The following is a 12,886-nucleotide window of genomic DNA, read 5'->3' as shown; positions in this document are numbered from 1 at the left end:
TTCATGATTTAAAACACGCTGAGACATACTGGAAGCCGACTGCAAGGATGGCATGTCGGCTCCTCTTTGCTAAATCCAACAGGGACCGGACCAGCACTCTGAAGTTGTAGGTGCGATATTCTGGCCACAGAGGGCGGTGGGGGTCTGAATGACATTTCATTAACCCTGTAATGGGTTATTTTAGCACATACTGGCTCAAGAAAATGATTTAAAAATATGAAAAAGCTGCATAGTGTGGCTTTAAGAGCCTGTCAGACTCAAATCAGGGATCAGTTTGACCCGTTTCCATCACTAACCAGAGGATTGTTTGGGCCTGTAGTGACCAGGGGTCTCATTTATCAAACATTGTGTAGAATCCTTACTAAAACTGTACTTAAGCTCAGCAAAAAAAATGTACTCATGCCAAGCAGGTTTGTGATCTATCAAACATGGAGTACGCACAGCTGCACGCAATCTCCGCTTCATAAATCGGAGACTAACGAGAATGTTTCTCAGCTGCATTTTAGTCACATCCCGCCCTCACCACGCCCACTTACTGTCATAAATAGTCAATGCAAAGTGCCTTGTGGATCTCATGCATATACATAAGCCAGCTTGTTGCAGCGCTCCACCAATGACGATGGCGACCGTAGATCAAGGCAGATCAAGGAAGCGCAATTTCACAGAAGCAAAAATTGAGGTACCTGTGGGTGAGGTGGAGAAATGAAAGGAAGTGCTTTTGCAAAATAAATAAGAGAAAATCCACGGAGTGGCACAGCGTTGCTGAAGCCGTCAATGTTGTGAATTCTTCAGAGAGATCTGTGGCAGATATAACAAAATGGTCCAATCGTGATTCAATCCCCAGATTCCCAGGTGAAAGTCACGTGCGCTAACCAGTCACCCAAACGGAGATCTCCCTTGTACAAGTAGCCAGAGCGCATGATCAATCAGGTCAGTGACAGGACACTCACACACTGTCACAGACGCATGACATTCTGTCTCAAACTGCCCCCCTGCTGATATTCTGCATTCCGTATTCCGTGCTTCAGGCTGTGTGTGTGTGAGTGTGCGCGTATGTGTGTGTGTGTGTGTGTGTACAGTTGTGTGTGTGTGGGGGGGGTCTTGTTCTGTGTGAAAACGAAGCAGTACAAGTGATAATGCTGCAGGATTTCATAATTTTATCCTTCTCAGCAGCAGCACTGCAGGTGCTCTCCATGTTCAAAATGTGTGTAAGCCAGGTCCTTAGTCAACTTAAAGTTGTGCACAGTTTTCCGCTAAGTTTTCTTTGATAAACCCCAAAGTTTGCGTGGAAAGTTGCTTACGCAGTTTTCCAACCCCGTTTTTTCCTTAAGCAAGCTTGATAAATGAGGCCCCAGAGCTGTAACTATCTGAGCACCGTGTGGGCCGTTCTCTCAGCCTGTTATCTGTTTTATTGTCCTCATTCATTGGTCGGGTTCCCCTCATGTCAGCACATACCACACACTCCTCTGACTAGCACCCAGTCAGGAGTCACAACACTAGAATTAAGTTCCTTTTTATTGTTTGGACTCTTAGAAATGTTGACCCATTCAATTGTTCACCTCTTTCTCACTACTGAACATAAACTTAAAAAACTGTTGGTTTATTGAAATGTTTTATATGGAAACACATAAATAATACATATCCATTCATTTATGCTACAAAGGTGGTTCATTTTCATCGACTGACTCTCTGAAAACTAAAAGGTTAATAATTGAAAGAAAATAAAAATCACCAGTTTTACATTTGTTCATCGTTTATTCAGTCCTGCAGTCAGAGATCCACTAACTGAAAACTCCCATCAAGATTTCCTTGTAACAATCTCATTACAGAGGCTATAATGGGACCAGAATCTCCCATAAGTCAAAGCTTTATTCCATTATCTCCAGATAGCGTTCCTCCCATCTATTGGCTAGAGTCATGTGTTTGTGCTTGCGGTTCTAGTTGTGTTCGAGAGAGCTGAATGTACCTATCAGAAGTTCTGCTGCAGGAACAGGAGAAGAAAATTCAGTCAAAATTAATGTTGGAGTTTCTTCAAAGAGTCATTGTGACTGAAAACAGCTGCAGGCAGGAAGGACATTATCAGTCGTCTTTCACATCTATCAGAATAATTTAAGTTTATGGTTTGTGACCACAGAGGAAAGTCTTATTAGTATTTTTTATGCCCCAGCAGCAGCTTTTAGCAGCATAAAAAGCACAAGCCTTGTTAAAAAAATGACAAATCTTTGTATTATTTACTCAATTTATGAAAAAGTAAAAGCAAATGTAGTTTAGTATGTCTAATTTATTCAAAATTCGTCTTTGATTTTAACTTTAGATTACAAATATACTCCCCTAGAAACACACGATGGTTTTTGATCCAGTACAGCGGCTGGTTATTATGGTTTGGATGAAGCGACCTGCTCTTGATCTGCGTGTTGATGGGACTCAACCATGAGCTCCTCACATTCACAACTCTTAGTGTAATATTTATCATTACTCTAATATTTAAAGGCCTTTTATGCTTGTCTATGTTAAACTTTGATTTTCACCTTGAGACAAATGGAAATATTAAGACTTCACAAACAACCGCATCTGTGTTTGTTTATCATCTTCACAAGTTTCCTCAGAAGTCTCCAGTTTTATCCACGTGATCCTAATGATCCCTAAAGCGGGGGTCCTTCCTTGTTCATTGCTGCCACTTTTTAAAAAACAAAAACTTTGTTGAAGCCGTGCAGGAATGAGCTCATAAATCTTCTGTGCTGTGTCGCGATTGGCTGGTTTGTTGCTGGCAGAGCGATAGGTTGGCAGTCTCACAGGAATTCTGATTATTCCGAGGTTGTGATGTTTGTTGTTGTTGTTTTGGTCCCGCTGCGTCCCCCCCCCCCCCTCCCTTATCCTCCCTCCTCTTTAACTTTGCTGGTAATTAGGAAGTTTGCAGAGGCCCACGCGGGGAATCCCGTGGTGTTGCAGGGATGGAGGGAGACGCTGCTTAATGAGCGAGGCAGCAGCAGGAGAATACATCTCTCCTCTTTTTCAACCATTTGCATTCAAACCTCTGTACAATAAACGTCTGTGAGGTTTAAAATGAGCCTGCAGAGATGGAAAACTGTGCCTCTTATTGTTCCTGTATTCCCTGAGTCATGACTGAAGGAGAGGCTGAGATGACTGTGCTTTAAGTCCTCCTCTCGGAGAGCTCTGTGCTGCATCACTCCAACAGGACAGCTCCTGTCTGCAGAGAACATGCTCTCTGTTTTCTTTCCCTCGCTCCTCTCCGTCTCTCTCCCTGTTATCGCTCACCCCCTCCGTTCCCTCGGCTCATCACGTGACTCTCCGGACACAGTGGGTGACCTCCTCCCCTCTGCTTCCCATGCAGAGAGGAACTTGAGCAAAACGCCGTATGAATTTCAAACACACAGGCTGACGCCTCAACCCGGGTTTGTCTTGGTCCTGTCTCAAGACCGACGACACCCGTTCTGAAGTTGGATCTGGTTTAGTTACGTCTGTGATCATGTTAGTATACTACTCACTGAAGGAACTGAATATTTTATCATTTTAATTAGCTTTTTCATTCTGATTCTTTGTTGCTCACTTTAATGTTCATGTCGCATTTAAAAGGTCAACACACACACACACACACACACCAACACTGCAGTGCGGCATCATGCCTGGTGTTTGCAGGCACGCGCTACTCTGAAGCTGTGTCACACAGCCTGTCTGTCAGAGGGAGGATGAAAACACTCCTCCAGATGAAATATGAACCAGAACTCAGAGAATGTGACACAACATGAAGTTAATTTACTGTTAGCGCTTCATCTGAGCCAGGATCAGTCAGTGTGATTCTGTGGCTGCTCATCCTTCATGTGGCATGTCTTGAAAGAAGGAAGACCACACACGCATTTATCCAAACTTCTGATCAGTAAGCAAAATATTTGACAGTCTTGAAATAGTCACCCTATCCAAAGAACAGAAACTTGTGGTGCATTTTGTGAAAATGCTGCACGTAATAAGAAAATGTGAACTAATTTTGCACCCTAAGAAGAGATTTGACCAAAGCTGAAATCAAAAGTAACTTTCAGAATGTTTTCTAAGAACACTAAAGGTGATGCATCTTTCCTGATTCTATACAAATCCAGATCTTTGTGCTTATCTTAACGTCTCAGTTGTGGACTGTGGGGTCATGACAGCGCAGCAGTCAGGTCCTCCGTGCTGCTCCGCTATTGATTCTCCGTCTTGGCTACAGCCGTCTGGAGTAATCCAATAGTTTTGTGTCTGCGGTCAGAAAGAAAGCAGGAGGAATCTGTAGGTGGTGTCTGTGTTCTGCTCTTGTTGACTGAACCTGTCGTTATCGGATGTTTTTACTTAATTGTGGGAAATAATTCCAGTTTAACATGATTTATTAATTTCCAACTGGTTCATACTTATTTATAAATCATGTACCTCAGTTGATTATAAGCTCAGCCCAGACGTCCCACGGCTCTCGGCGGCCCTCCAGGACTGGTCATCTGGAGAGCGACTGGGACTGACTGGCATCTTTGGCACTAACCTTGGAACCATGAAGGAGATGTGGCATGAGAACCAGTGTTTGATCTGCACTCCAGTCTGTTTGTTTGTGGGGCGAAAACGTTTGGACAAGGGCGTGGGACAAGTTTGAGCCAAGATGTTTATGAACAGAGACTCGCACAGGGGAGACGAAGCGAGCAGGGATGTTTATTTTTGTGGCACCAGGATAAGAAACAGCGTCAGAAAGTATTTAACTAGGAATCAAACAGTTGGAATTACGTAAAGCTGAGCTCAACTTTTTGGTTTTAGGTTATTTTGGTTATATTGTTTCTTCCATAATCCATCAAATAAATACTTCAAGCAAAACAAAAACAAAATTGAATCCAAGTTCTGAAATTTTGTAAGTTAAAATACTTTTTAAACAAAAACAAGAAAAAATCACCTTAAAAAACCTTTGTCTATTAAAGGGAGTACAGAAGAAGAGTAGGGCCACTGAAAAAATAAAAATAAAATGTTTTTTTTTCTCAGAAGGCACCATCTAGTGGCAGAACACGTGTATTACACCTTCAAGCCCCTCTCCCTACTTCCACGATTACGGCTGGAAGTAACGCCCCTTGTTTGCGAACGTGTATCCCTAGCCAGGCAACGGAGCTAAAACACGACAGGTATACTACAGGTATTATAATTTTCTTTCATATTTAGGTTCTCCAAAGCGTAAACTCCTTTTTATTGATGAGTTGAATCACCCATTTAGCTCTCCCTGTGAGTGGTGAGAGACATTGATTTGACTCAAATGGAGGCTAAAGGTATTGTGTTACCTAAGTCTTTGGTGTTCCCTCGTTTCCTCTTTGTTCTCCAATGTTCCTGTGGCGTTTGCTAAGGGAGCGTGTGACAACTGCAAGATGCGGCCGATTAAGATCACCCATCCATCAGCTTGTTTCATATCAGCGCGTCCATCCACCCGTCTGCCTTTCCTTTGTTGTGTAGGTGAACGAGGGAGCTGCTCTTGTTCACCGCAGCTGCTGGCCTCTCATGGACCGTTCTAGAAACCGCGTCAGAGCGCAAGCTGTGTTCTGTAGGGTCAGGTGAGCAAGGGGAGGAGGGCAGTGGGGGGGGGACTGGCTATCTACACAATTCACTTTGACACTCTGGCCAGGGTCGAGCTGAGAGCCAGACAGCCTCATCAACATTCTTCAGCTGGTGGCTCAGGTGGATCAGCACCTCGTTACCCAGATTTGGCTCTGCTGACACACAGCTCGTGACTTTTTGTTTGGCCAAAATCCAAAATCTCAAGCACGTTTTCATTCCTTCAGGTTAAACTGCAAATTTAAGGTTAAGCAGCGAAGAAAAGATCTCAAACAGAGACGAAATATGTGTTGTTGTGTTTATAGCAACAGAGGCTGGGTTAGAGGAGAGGCCCGTGTCTGGAGATGAAACCTCTTTGTGTCGACTGCATTCTTTCATTATCTGAAGCACGTCAACGTGACTTCACACAGCTCTCATGTTTGAAGACAACTTTTGACCGTGCTGCAGTTTTAAACCTCGCATATTAAAAAATGGCTTCCAAATGAGCTTTTTCCCCCCCTTGTTTTGTTTTTTCTATCAGAGCACGACAGCTTATCGGACAGTGTGTGCTTGGAAATGAAAGGAAAAAAAGCTATCTATAGCAGATGAACAGGATCTGGACGTCACGTCTTTAAGGTGTGGGAGAAAACCTGACACAGGACCTGCGAGATGCATCACCCTTCAGCTTATCGCCTATTTAACAACATTCTTTAGAAATCACCCCATTGGTGCGTAAACACTATTTTAAGTTCGCTCTTTGGTATTTTTAGATTCCAACAAGGAAATGGGACAGGCTGCTTGTTGAAACGTGCACAAAGACATAAGTTGGAAGAGTTTTTGCCAAGTTTTCAACAAAGTTCTGGTTAATCACTTGAGTCTTTTAGTCAGAGTGAAGTGTCTTAACAATCATAAATGTGAGAATAGCCAGGTGCTGGAGGGAAATGTTTGAAAAAGAAGAAGAAGAAGAAAATATCATTTCTATAGCGCCTCTCAAGATAAAAATCACGAGGCGCTTCACAAAAACAAAAAAAATATGTTAAAATATAAAAAAGCATTTAGAAAATGTTTAAAAATATATTTAAAATGAGCAAAAATAGGCAATTGGGATTTAAAAGAAAAAATGTTAAGAAAGAGAGAGAGTGAACAGGAAAGAGGGAAATCAGTGGATCCTGAGGAAGGTGGAATAGGTGGGGAGAGCAGAATAAAGAGAGAGTGGTGAAGAAGGTCATACAAAAACCAGCTTGAACAGGTGAGTCTTCAGCTGCTTTTTAAAGGAGACCACTGAGTCCACTGATCTCAGGCTCAGGGGGAGAGAGTTCCAGAGTCTGGGGGCCACAGCAGCAAATGATCTGTCACCTTTGGTCTTTAGTCTGGTGCGCTGCACAACCAGTAGGCTTTGATCACTGGACCTCAGGGACCTGCTGGGGGTGTAGGGAAGAAGATCACCAATGTAAGATGGTGCTTGTCCATGTAAGGCCCTATAGACTAGAACCAGGATCTTGAAATGAACCCTGAAGTTGACTGGCAGTCAGTGAAGCTGGAGGAGAAGCGGGGTGATGTGGGCGTGTTTGGAGGACTTGGTCAGAAGCCGAGCACAGGCATTCTGAACCACCTGTAGACGGTTCAGGGAGGTTCTGCTCAGACACATGAAAAGAGAGTTACAGTAGTCTAAGCGTGAGGAGATGAAGGTGTGGATAACAGTCTCAAGTTCAGAGCGGGACAGAATGGGACTCAGCTTAGCAATGTTCCTGAGATGGAAGAAGGAAGAGCGAACAAGAGAACTGACATGAGAATCCAGGGTGAGAGCTGGGTCAAAGGTCACGCCAAGATTCCTGACAGAAGGTTTGATGTGGGAAGCAAGCTGAAAGCCAGCTTGCTTAGTTGCAAATGTAAAAAAAAAAAAAAAGAGGAATGGCGCGTCAGATGGTTGCGTTTTCTGTAAAAGTCAAACAGAGGTGAATGTCACACACACTTTTAGCGTGTGTGTGTGTGAGTGTGAAGTCGGCGTGAGAGCTGGTCACACAACAGTTGATGGGAGGACGAGGCGGCACAAGCGCTGACGAAGCAGAAAAACATTCAAGGTTCTGGGGCCTGCAGGTACGTTCTTATGCAGCTGGTGCAAAACTCTGATCCCTTTGAGCTTTCACTTCCCCGTCTTTGACCCCATTTTGGCCCGAAAGCCTGAATCAAAGCGTCTCAGACTTATGTCACTCAGTTTCCCGGGGAAACAGTTGGGCGGAGGACCAAAACCCACGTCTGCCGGAGTTTAGTGGTTTAGGAACAACTTTGAGGCTTTGCAGCACTTTTAAACCCTCTTGTTTGCTTGCTCGTTTGTGAAGAGCAGGGTAGTTGTTCTGCTCCAGAACAAAACTCTAACCAGATATTTGACAGTTATTACAATCCTTTCAGGAGTCAGGAGTTGCTTTTGGCAGAAATCTCAGGCAGCGATTAACAGTAGTGAAGGCATTTCAGTCCCATCAGATCTGTACTTTGATGTAGGTTTGCTCTCTGTGAAGCAGAATCTATTGGTGTTTCATTGATGTTGTTTTTTTTAATAATAGTGACTATTTGAGCTGTCTTCCTCCTGTAGAGGCTTCCCTGATGATTGCTCAATCTAAAAACTCAGAGGAGTTGCCCTGACTGCTGTTCATCCAGCAACATCAGTATCATCATAACCACGGTAAGTCTCACCTCACATGTCATCTATTGAAACATGGAGTTTCATATTTTATTCATTGTTTTTTTTTCTTTGTTCTTAGATGTCAACCACAACTGAAAATGGAATGGGAGGACCTCGGGGCAGAGAGAAAACATACAAGAAGGTAAAAAAAAGGGAATCATTTTGTTGTTCTGGACTTGATTTTATCATACTTTTATTTTGAAATGCTTCTGTCTGAAATGACTTTCCCTCTCTGAGTGGCTTGAGCTGTTAAAATGTCCTTGTGCTACAGAACATAATGTTCTGTTAGAGTGAGCTGTCAGAGGTCAGCTGAGTGCCTTGTGTGTTTTTTTGTTGTTGTTTTTATTTAAACCTGGGCTGATGGCAGCACGTCGTAAACGTGTTGCTCTAAGTCTTTATGCAGCACAGAAGGAACCTTTGTTCCAGGAATATTGTAATATTTGTTTTCCAGCTTGGAGGATCTATTTTCAAATGGATGTGCTTTTGTGGCCTTACAGCTGAACAACAAAACATGCATTATTTTTATTTTGGTGTTATTTACTGAGTCTTCATGTCAGCAAAGTGTGCTACAGTGAGGCTAACGAGGTGTTTTTTCTTCCATTTTCCCGTCAAGACCACGTCGTCGGCCCTAAAAGGAGCCATTCAGCTCGGGATCGGCTACACGGTGGGAAACCTGACCTCAAAGCCGGACAGAGATGTGCTTATGCAGGACTTCTATGTGGTGGAGAGCGTCTTTCTGCCCAGGTCGGTGCTGCACACGGGTACAGATCAAAGTTTGACATGATCTCAAGCTTATTCACCTGCAGGAGGTTGTTGAATCGGAGAGCTGCTTCATAAACACATGTGGGTGGTAACACGTGGCTTTGCTGCTGTGTGTGATTATCCATGTTAAAAACCATAAAAAGAACTAATCATTTTGTGCTCGAGGCAGCTGCAGTGTAAAGGAAATGATGACACTTCTGTAAATTACCTCCATCATCATTTATTTAAATAAAGAAAAATTAAAAAGTCAGTTTTGCCGGTCTGAGTCACGATCCTGAGATGTAACGACTCTGGTGGATTATCCCTGCAGTGAAATCAGCTTATTGAGAACCTCTTGCTGCTGCAGCACACAGCGTACATCAGCGGGGCATCTTCTCAAACCGTCTTCACATCATCAGCTTAAGGAAACACTTTATATAATCTAAAGCTGGCCCAGGAATCCTATGAAAGTCTAACTTATGCCTTCACACGTCTATAAACACACAGCTGCTGCTCTGACACAGCCTGTGTCTGGATTTTTAACACATGTGAAACAGCACTCTTCACCAAGTGGCTCTTATAGTAAAACATTTTTTTTTATTTTGCTTTAAAGGTGTGGTTTACTCGTTTATTAAATACATTTGTAGTTTTCTCTAGTGTAAATCAGTACCTTATGAGTCATTAGAAGTTTGCTGGTGCAGAGGTGGGCTGAAAACAGCTGGATTGCTCATTAATATTAATGATATGCACATACTTTGCTTCTGATTGGCTAACAGAAGGTGTTCAGCCATGTCGCCAAGTCACCATCACCAAGACACTCACCTCTCTGGGAGAAAAAAACAAATATTTTAAAAGTTTTCCTGTGTGCGGATGTGAGCCAAAATGGGCGTGGCCATGAATGCAAATTCACAGTGTGACATAAATATGTAAGGATTTTTAAATCCTAGCATTTCACCATCTGATTTCTATCAGAAGCTAACGCAGGAGATATGTGTAGAGGACTGTTTTCATGTTAAGCCTACATGGCCGACTAAAATCAGAAATAATCAGTAAGGTTTTTAGTCAACCACACCTTGAAATTACTTTAACTATAATATTTTAATTATTTACATAGATAAAACATCTGTGTTTTGTAAATATTTTATCATAACTATTCTGCTGAGATTTCCTTTTCTCTCATTTATTCACTTCATTTAGCTTTTTTTATCTTTAAGAAGTATTAGTTTATAAATTATCATGTATATATTTATGTATGTTTAATTAATAGTTTGCCAGCTATTGTTACCATTTAACTGCATGTTTTCAGAAAAATGTCTTTCTTTCATTTTTAAATGTATTTTTCAGACAATTATTTTAATGTCTATTCTTTTCATTTCTTCATTGTTCCCTTGAATCAAATTCTAGTTTATTACTTATTTATTTATTATGATCTAAAAGCAAATCCTCCCTTCAAATAGCCACTAGCTAAGGCCCACGAACCTCCTGTATATTTATCTTTTATTTGTCAAATAGTTAGAATTCTCAAACAAAAGTAAAAAAAAAAAAACTTTATTTCTTTTTAAACTTGACCAAAGTGATTTATAGTCAAGATACTGTTAAGACGGTAAATTATAACAAAATCGGGTCACCTTTAGCCTTTTTCTCTTGTGGTTTAATCCGCCAAATCCGAATATTTTCCTTACGTCTCTGGTTTCAGGAAGAGAAATTGAGTCCTGCCCGGAAACAGTTTGTGGTTTACCTTTTGAGATGCGGCACTAGGATATGTAAACTCTGTATGGTTTATGCAAACTTGTTCTTGGCGTGCACACTGACCTTTCATTGTCCTGCTTCTCGGCAACAGCCAAACATGTCTCATGTTTTTGCATAACCTCGCTGTGAAGAGCATCAGCTAGCTGCCCCAGCACGGTCCAAATGCTAGAACATACAGTGGTTTTGTCTAAATCACGTTTGAGTTTATTAAAAGCTGTGGCTGTCTCTGAGCCAAAAGATAAAGAAAAAAAGAACACACGAGTGAAACAGGATCAGCTGGGAGGGAAACTAAATGTTAGCATCTTTTATCACAATCGTAATCGCCTCATGCTTATTCTTATCCGAGTATTTCTGTCTTGTACAACCACAAAACAAAAACTTTCTTTTCTGGGAAGACTGTCCTGACACGTTTTCTTCCTTTTGTTGTTCGCTGCAGGTTTTTAATTCAGTCTGCTGCCGTTTGTCCTATCGGTCTAGTTTCCAAACACCCACTTGTTGTTTCTTTAAATTTCTCCGTGCATTCATTCATACGAACTACTTCCACTTCCTCTGGTGTGTGTCAGGTAAACGTTGTCGCTCAGAAACAAAACGTGGACTTTTCACTGTGGTCACATGTATTACGTTGCACAGCAGGGTCAAGTCGTTGCGTCTGCAGCCACAACAACAACGATGGTATCTGCAGATTTGAACTTACCCCAAATAAACAAATCTTTATTAACCTACTTCTACTTTTAGGACTGGAAACACAAATTCCAGAGAGTTTTTTTAGCAAATGAATTTGTTGTGTTTTTGAAAGTCCGCTTAGTTACTAAACAGGGTCAGCCTTTGTCAGGTCATTCCTAAGAACATTCCTTTGTTCAGACCAGACTACAGAATCTAGGTTATTGTGTTTTTTTACTGATTCTGATCTGTGGAATAAAGAAGTGGCTCATGTGTTGTTGATTATTGTTCAGATTTAGAAATCAGAGACCGTTTTAGTCCCGGAACTCTACACTGTATTATTATTGTTATTTTTTTGTTAGCCTCATTCTGGTGAATCTAGGTTTCCACAGACCCATCCACTGCAGGCTTTTATGCAACTTTTCTGATGCTGTTTGTTTTCATCACCTGTTCCAGTGAGGGGAGCAACTTGACCCCAGCTCATCACTACCCTGACTTCCGCTTCAAGACCTACGCCCCCCTGGCCTTCCGCTACTTCAGAGATCTGTTTGGCATCAAACCCGACGACTACCTGGTAAGAGCATGGCGTTATTTCCTCCGCGTGCATCCAATCTCCACTCCTGATTCAGTACTTGAATGCAGCTCGGATTCTCTCCACCTGTTTTGCAACGCATCATTCATCTGTAGGGTACTGATGGAGATACAAAATACAAATCCACCTGTTAATTTAGGAGAACCTTTAAAAATGTTGTACGGCTGTAATGTTCTCATCACTTTAGGAATCCGTTTTGTCATTTTATTATTTTGTCTGTTTTCCAGACTCTGCCAAGATCCTTAGCTGATGTAACTTAGAATTCACCGGACACCTGTGATATTTTGTTCCTGCCAACATCCTGTCAATTTTATCATTTAACTCTGCTGTTGAAACACACGCACGCACGCACGCACGCACGCACACACATTCTCTTCACGTTGGCCATATTTGACAAGTCTGTTTCGGCTGGGAAACTCCCTCTTCCCTTATTATGTTGACTCGTGGAGAACTGTTCCCATCAGCACAACGCCAAATGAAATCAGATAATTGTTATGCATCTGTAGGAGTGCGGTTTCTCCAAATGATACAATCAGGTGTAGTCCAAACATTTTTACATGTACTGAATTTTGGTTTTAAACCTGAGCCTTTTATAATAATAATTATATATATATATATATATATATATATATATATATATATATATATATATATATATATATATATATATATATATATATATATATATAATTACAGTCTTTAGGTCTTGTCACAACACTTTTAGGGTTTGAATCTTTCAAAGTAGTTATTTTTTTAACCTTTTTTGTGGCTAAATAACTTGCATGTTTGGGCTTGATTTACTCTGATGAGCTATTTTAGTTTTGTAGACTCTCACTAATGACGAACCTTAGTGCTGACATGCTCTGGAATTTTCCTTTAGGGCTTAATTCAGAATGGCATTTTCCATGAAAAACTAAAGG

At 41.5% G+C, this 12,886-nt stretch overlaps 1 protein-coding gene across 1 annotated transcript in view; it reads left to right on the top strand.

Moving 5' to 3' along the window:
- pip5k1bb (phosphatidylinositol-4-phosphate 5-kinase, type I, beta b) overlaps positions 1–12,886 on the top strand; it is a 29,294-nt gene that overhangs the window by 2,762 nt on the left and 13,646 nt on the right. Inside the window, exons 2-5 of the mRNA XM_015972521.3 lie at positions 8,135–8,224; positions 8,304–8,366; positions 8,838–8,968; positions 11,831–11,948. Coding sequence (XP_015828007.1) covers positions 8,304–8,366; positions 8,838–8,968; positions 11,831–11,948 — 312 coding nt within the window. The 5' untranslated portion in view covers positions 8,135–8,224. The remainder of the gene's footprint in view (positions 1–8,134; positions 8,225–8,303; positions 8,367–8,837; positions 8,969–11,830; positions 11,949–12,886) is intronic.

The sequence above is a fragment of the Nothobranchius furzeri genome, chromosome 17 (assembly GCF_043380555.1).
Source record: "Nothobranchius furzeri strain GRZ-AD chromosome 17, NfurGRZ-RIMD1, whole genome shotgun sequence".
Taxonomy (NCBI): domain Eukaryota; kingdom Metazoa; phylum Chordata; class Actinopteri; order Cyprinodontiformes; family Nothobranchiidae; genus Nothobranchius; species Nothobranchius furzeri.
This window is presented reverse-complemented; position numbering and strand designations above follow the sequence as displayed.